The sequence below is a fragment of the Onychostruthus taczanowskii genome, unplaced genomic scaffold, assembly GCF_017590055.1.
Source record: "Onychostruthus taczanowskii isolate IOZ18803 unplaced genomic scaffold, ASM1759005v1 scaffold88, whole genome shotgun sequence".
In the NCBI taxonomy this organism is placed as follows: Eukaryota; Metazoa; Chordata; class Aves; order Passeriformes; family Passeridae; genus Onychostruthus; species Onychostruthus taczanowskii.
The window spans coordinates 537,608-545,039 of record NW_024506773.1 but is presented as its reverse complement, the minus strand read 5'-3'; the positions used below and the strand labels follow the sequence as shown (position 1 = coordinate 545,039).

Below are 7,432 nucleotides of genomic sequence, written 5' to 3'. Positions count from 1 at the left end.
AGAAGCTGGGTTAGGCCACGCCGCTTTTTTGCCAGCAGTGCCGCAAATGCTTTTGGCAGCTGCCGGGCAGAAACTGCCAGGAAGTAGAAAAGCCACGCATACACACCCTCCGGAGCAAGGAGGAACGACTATACTATCTCGTCCCCTCTCCCACCTCCTCTCATCCTATATTCCGGGACAGGTGGGGTGTCCGCCCCTTCTCCACCTCGGCGGGGACGGCGCTGCCGGTTTCTCCTCCCCTCTCCTCCTTGCTCCCTCCCAATCCTCCTCCTCCTTGGCGTCCCCAGAGGGAGCCCCTGCGCTCCGCGACCGAGTGGAGAGCGCAGCCGGGCGCACCCCGTCCCACAGCCGGCTCCAGCCGCTCCGCAAGCCCTTGTGCACCCGCCGCCGCCTGCAGCAGGAGGAGCAGAGGTGGGACGAGGAGGAGGAGGAAGGCAGCAGCCCGCCCGCAGCGGGGCACGCACGTGTGCGCGCAGACCTCGACGGCCGCCCTCCAGCATGCTGCTCGGAGCCGCGCAGGGCAGAGCGCCGGAGAGGAGCTGATCGCTGCCGCGGGAGAAGAGCAGAGGGGAGCAAGAGCGGCTCCGCGGAATCATCCGTGCTCCCCTCCCGTCCGACCCCCACGCACTCCGCCGAGGGAGCGGCGGTCCCGCAGCATGGGCGGCCGCAGCCCCCTCGCTGCCGCCGGGCCCCGCGGCGCCGCTGTCCTGGTGCTGCTGCTGTGGCGCCTCGCTCTCTGCCTCGCCGTGGAGGGAAAGAAAGGTAGGGGGCGGGGGAGCGAGGGGGCGAGGGCGCGGGGGTCCCGCCGTCCTTTGCCGGCTGCGTACTGGGTGACCAGGGAGCCGGGGCTGCGGGCGGCTGCGTGCCGCGGCCTCCCGTGGGGAGAGGCGGAGGGAAAGTCCCAACTACTTATTTCCCTAAGAAGAAAAAACAAATCAAAACAAAAAACTCACCCCAAAAACAGAGAGAGGGGAGAAATGGGGAGAAAACCAAACCTATAGCAGCGATCACGCAGCCCTGACTTCCTGATTCTTGGCTTATTTTCTTTTGTGGGGGTGGAGGAAATAAAAGGGAATAAGCCTTGGCACATCTCATCTGTTGTGCTTCTCTTCTTTAGTGTTTCTTTTTTCTCCTTTCCCCCTTCCCACGTTTCCCAGTCGCTCCCCGGAGAGCATTCCCGGGCTCAGCCCAGCACAGCCGCTCTCGGCTCCCCTGCACCGGGCGGCGGGGAAAAGCCGCGGGGTTCCCGAGTAAGCGCCGCTCCGGTAACCCGCTGTCGCTCTGACCCGGACACCTCCGCTTGTCCTGTTCAGAGATAGTCTTAGTAATAATAGAAAGAAGTATTCACCTGGTGAGGGGGTGACTGAAAAAAAAAAAAAGGGGGAACTTCTTGTGTGTTCTGGTTCCCCAGTTATCAGAAGGAGGAGTGATTTATCCCTGCCCGACCCGGCGCGAAGGAGCCGCCGTCCCGTCCCGTCCTTTCCCGTCCCGTCCCGTCCCGTCCCCAGCCTGCCGGCGCTGCCGGCCTCGGCGCTGCCCGCCCGTCCCGGCGGTGCGTGGGAACAGCACGGCGGGGCTGGCTGTGGGGCTGGGGCGTGGGGCTGCCACGGGTGCTTGGGTTTTCCTTCTTTATTGGAGAAGCTGTTTCAGAGAGTGAGAAGACGTTTCTGGCCGGTCGGACCCGTCACATTTTCTCTGTGTGTGGTGTTCTCTTTTGTGAGTTTGGAGAGCAGGCCCCGGTTGCTGTTCCAGCCGGAGAGCAGTCCTCTTTATCTTGGAAATCTGCCAGCCAGAGGAAAAAAATGCAGATTTGGGTGGTTTGGTTTTTCTTCTTTTTCCTTTCATTCTTTTTAAAGAAAAAGCGGGAGAAGAGAACTATTACTTACTCGAAGGGCTGATTGCATGGCTCAGAGCAACTGAGTTAGTCTTTCGTGACTGTGGACTGTAAAGCCACCCTGAAAGTGAGGAACACCCCATCCAAAAGAACTAGTTGCACAACCTTTAAAAAGCGGAAAGATTCTCTTGTTCCAGAATTCAAGTTCATACCTGTTGTTGATGTAACATGGGCAGTTTTTCTTTCCTGGTTTTCTTTTTATTTATTTATTTATTTTTCCTCATCCTTTGAAGGTGATGAGAAGTAAAGTGCCTCTCATCTGCTCTGCCTGTCTTTAGAGATGCAGGCTCAGGTGCACATGCCCTGTATAATATGTTAAGAGTGAGGAGAAATACCTTGTTTGTAATGTTTAATTCTGTGTCTCATAAGCTTAGAAGGTTGCCAGTTTTTTGCGGATTACTAAATAATCAATGGCTACATGATAAATCCAGTAGAGGTTATTCTCAGAATGTTGTGTTAGCAGGTAACTGTTCCTCTGGTAGGAACTGGAGGCTCAGTGGCAGAGGTGGAGGCAAAAGGATTTCTTCAGAAAGCATTAATCAGTTGATTGGACTTCATTAGTTTCTCCCCACTCTTGAAGATAAGCAAGAAAATTACTCCGAGGCACAAAATGAAGCAGCATCTGAGAATTGTGCATTATTGATTTGACGCAACAGGTCCAGCAGCTAGTAGAAGATCAGTGTATGTTTGGGACTGTCTCCTTGGCCAAGTGATATGACCCAGCATCACAATTCAGAGAAATGCTGAAAGGAAACTTGCTGTCATAAATATATGCAATACTTCTGCAAGTTCAAATTGCATGTGAAATGGCACTTCTTAAAACTTCAACCTGATTTGTTCTATTACTAAATGGGGTGGTCTCAAAAAAAGAAAATGTGCCTGGACAGCTGTTAGAAGAACATCAGAATCAGCCTATAAAATCCAATCAACATAATGTTTGAATGGAAATTTAAATACAATTGTATCTTCTCCCAAAACTGTAGAATTAATTTTCTTGAAGATGGATGAGAGAAAACTGGTTTTGTTGTAACACTGTAATCATTAAGATACAAACAAAAGCCTAATTGAACATATTCCAGAACCAAACAGCATTGCTCAAAAGTGAAGTACTCTCATCACAGGGATCAATACCCACCTCTGTGTAGCTGCTCTGATGTTAACCCACATTAAGCACAGTAGAACTAATCCAGATTTCCACTAATCTACCCGGGAGGCCTGCTTGGTGGTACCTGAGATAAATACCTGTGATAGCTGGCATGCCACTTACGCTGGATGCATTTGACCCGTGTCCTTTTTGTGTGCCAGTGCTCGGTGACAGTGCTACGGTTCAGCAAATTGCTTTTTGTTGCTACACATTGGTTTTATATCTCTAGTTTTGATCTGTAGCTGCAGCCTTTGTGGGATGGGAGTGTGCTGGTCCGTGTCAGGAGTGAGCACGCAGGCGTACCAGGCGGCTCGGGAGCTGCCAGAGTGGACTGTGGTAGCCTTCTGTACCTGGAGTCTTACACAAAGCACTAAGTTCTTTAAGGGTATCCAAATATTCATGTCCATGTGAAGTAAAAAACTTTTGTCTAATATCCTGTCTAGTGTTTACATGTGGGCTGTGTGTGTATTTATATTGAGTATTGTCTTGCAGTTTCTGCACTGTGTATTATTCCATGCTTACTTGTGACAAACACCTACAGGTAGATGAGTCTTTGTGGATTGTGCAGAGCTTGATCCAGTTACGTGCAAGCATCCAGTGCTTTTTTAGATGCCCTCCAGTATAACCTGGCCGCTGCTCTGTGGAGCAAAGATCTGTCAGGAGCCTGTGAGTTGTGCCTGCTATGGGGGCCTCCCAGGAGCAGAGGGCTGCCCACACATCCACAGGGTGGCTGAGGAATCAGCAGTGTTCCCTGTCTACCTGGTACCTGGTAAAGGATGTCTTGTACTCCTGTTGAAGTCCTGGGAGAGCTGGAGCACTGTTCTCTCATTCCTGTATTTGTATTACCACTGACAGAAGTGGAATTTTCTATGTGGACAGGAGCTGGTAGTATGTTTGTGTAGGTATTTATTGTGTGAGGTGTTGTCTGTACAGCCACTTATTATTTTCTATATCCTTGGTAAATGACCAAATGTTTTTTGAATTTGCAAACTAAAATAAATCTGTGCAGTCTTGATGGTAAATACAGTTAGAGAAATGGAAACTTAGACACTGATATGGCCCTATTTGGTGGGATAATAGAAATAAATAAATACTGTTGAGTGTAGAGCTGCTTTTACTCCAGTGCCTCAGTGTGTGAATGCTTAAGAACAAAACCCAAACCCCATCATTAAGAGCAGCAAAAGGAAGGTAAAATGCTAGCAAGTCATCTCCTTAATTCAGGCAATCTGCAAAAAATAGTGACTATGTGCAAAATTTTACGAGGGAGATTGGCCTCTCGGCAAAGTGTGTGTGTATGGTGAGCAAACCAGATGCTGAAGTGCTACTAAATACAAATGTGTTATTTCTTGCATCAAGAGTATATTAAGAGATTTGCAGATAAATAGGAAATCAAGATCAATGCCCTGGAGACTTTACAATCAGAGTAGTCCGTTGTAATTTATTTGTTAATTTATAAAGAGAGACTTTTGGGGAGTGTCGCACAATGCCATTATGGTCCTCAGGGCTGACTTTTGCATTTAGGTATCCATGTATCACTGAAATCTGGGATATGCTAGCTTTAGCAGCAAGATAGCTGACTAGCCAAACCAGTTCCTTCAGAAAGTGTCCTTATCTTCCTTGAGCACAAACTGCCTTTGCTTAATAGCCCTTCGGAAACAAGCCTAGTGGAAGGTTTACTTCATTTTTGGGAGGATGACAGTACCTTCATGGAATGGTTTTGCATAGAAACTATTGATATTGCTACAAACTTTTGCTCTAGTCCAGATTTCGGTAGTATGTGTGCATCTGAGAGTACAGTCACACCGTGTGTGTGAGTGGATTATCCCAGAAAGAACTGATACTCAAAATTAGTGTCAACATGTTATGTTATAAGCACCAGCATTCACAGGTATGAGAACTTGTGTCAAAACTCATGTTAGACTTGCATCTGTATTGCAAAAGGGTTTGTGTAACACAAATTTGCCTCGTAGAACTTTTATTTGAGGGAGCCAGAACAGGCTGTACTCACAAAAGCATCTTCTGGCTGTTCTATATTAGGAACACTTTCTGGGGTGACCTGGCTGACAAACCTTTATAAATCTAGACTAGTCAAATTCTGTAAAAAGATTACTTGCTGGCTAGAATAATTGCCATTTTTGAATTGTGTGAATTGCATAAGGCATCTTCTAATTGTGTTTATAATTTCTCAAAGCCCCGTTCTGCTGTACACATCTACTAGTGGAAAATGAAATTCTGTCAGTCAGGGCTCATCTGGCACAAGAATCTCATTCAACTTGGCTGAGAAATGACTAGCTTTATCAAAAAGAGAAAGTTATTAGGAAATGCAGCAGAGCTGTTATGTGCTTCTCAGTGGCAGGATCGTTCTCACTCTTTGACTCCTGCGTTTGGTTTGTGGCAGCTGTGGGAGGTGTGTAGCCTGCGATGAGAACTCGAGCAGCAGTTTCTGCGGTGACAGGGATAGTTTCCTGTCTCGCACTCGCCTTGAGATTAGCTTGAGCAACACATCTTGCTCTAAGTGTAGAACTTGCCTCTCTGGGTGCTGAGCAGTGCTTCACCCAGCGCCTGTGATAGGGACCATGGCTGGGAGGTGTGTGATGCTGAGCTCTATGGCAGAGGAACAGGGATAATAATGAGGGGCCCTCACCGCTGGGATCACCCTTTAAACAAAGCTTCTGCAATGCCACACACCTCTGGTGATGAGGATGGTACAAGAACTGAGTTGGATGTGACCCATCAGAAGCCCTCCATCCCTGAGCACTGCTGCTGTTCATACCTTTTGGCTTCAGAGAGCTCATGAAATCCATGAGTACATGGAGGGCCTGCACTATGGGTTTGTCGGCATTGTGTAGGTGTTGGTAGAAAGTGTTCAAGTGTTCAGTGAATTATGTTTTTCCAGGCATTAATGGTACACAGTGTGGAAATCCACTGCTTAGTGTTTTGTGTGGACTTTGACAGTCCTTGTTCAGCTTAATACAGTACACACTGATCCTGTAAAGTACCTACGGATTTAACCTTCCCTTTCTTCCAGGATCTTCCAGGAACACTATTAGTTGGTACAGTATGAGACGTAGTGGTGTTTCAGTCCATTCTGATTATGTTACTTCTTCACTTCCAACTATGGCAAATGGAATTGTAATGCTTCCTTTTTTATGGCTGAATTCTGCTGACCTAACAGTATTGAGTAATAGTGTATTTTTTTTTTAAATTTCAGAAATAGTTACAGAACATTTGGCATTAGTATGTGCAGAAGAAGTCATTCTTAAAGGAAATGTGGAAAAAAAAGATGTACTCCTCTGTACAGAGAAATTGGACCAAAATAAATACCTATTTCTGCTGAAGCAAGGTGGTTATTTATTAGGAACTGTGACACGACTTTGTAATTTGTCTTAAGGGGGGAATGTGTAGGTGTGGGTATTGTGCTCTCCATGCTTAATGTTATTGATGGTTGTTCAAAGGAAGAAGCATGAGAAACCTACCTGTGAGATTGCGTGTTTAAACAGGAAATCTTTCTGATGACCAAAGTGAAAAGATGCGGCCATGTGGGTTGGCCATTGACAAGTGCAAGTGCTACCACACCACACTTTTTAAAAAATTATTTTTTAACAAACAGAAGGCATAGTTAAGAGAGAGACGTGCTGGATTTATGTAACCCGTAGGGATGTATGAGCATTCATTTGGAAGCTTCAATGCAAAGTGTGTTTTGCCTGTTGACAGATCCATGCAAGCCAGATGCAGGGATTCTCCTTCTGCCAGCGTTCCTACGTCTGCCCAGCACATCTGAATACATGAAAGTAAACGTCTACGTGTTCACGTGCATGTTCTGCTAGCAGAGTGCATTGAATCATGGGTGCCTTTTGTTTGTTTCACTGGTTGAAGAGGAAAAAAAAACCTAAAAAAAAGAATAATTTCCAGTCGTACTGAAGCAAGTGTGTCAGGGTGGTTTTAGTGAAATTAAAGAGAAAAAAAAACCTGCAACAAAACACCAAGAAAAAAGCCCTGTTTTAATATAATCTGGAAGATCAAATTTTACTTGATACGATTTCTTTTCAAGTCGGATAAGAAGCAAAATGAAATGTTGTTTGAAATGAAAATTTGCAGGTTTATTTTGAAAATACCAGAATACCACTTGATTTTCTTATACCTCCCTCCCACTTAGTTTTTTGGCCAAGGCTTGTTTGCTGAGCTTGGCTCAAAAAATTAAGGCTTTGGGAGTGGGGTAAACTGTCATTTGTGTACACATTAATAGTTCTGCTCTGATCTCTGTGAGCACTGAGATAAATGAAGTCCAAAACGCTTGTGATCACTTCTTTCTATTTTCATAAATTGAAATGGTGAAATAGCAAAAATAATGAAATGGGGATAAATAAATAGGTTTAAATTAAAAGAAGCTTTGG

The 7,432-nt window shown here is 46.2% G+C and overlaps 1 protein-coding gene across 1 annotated transcript in view; it reads left to right on the top strand.

Moving 5' to 3' along the window:
• The first annotated feature begins 331 nt into the window (after positions 1-331).
• Positions 332-7,432, top strand: part of EGFR (epidermal growth factor receptor) — a 155,864-nt gene continuing 148,763 nt past the window's right edge. Inside the window, 1 exon segment of the mRNA XM_041425213.1 lies at positions 332-762. Within this exon segment, the coding sequence (XP_041281147.1) occupies positions 657-762 (106 nt within the window). The 5' untranslated portion in view covers positions 332-656.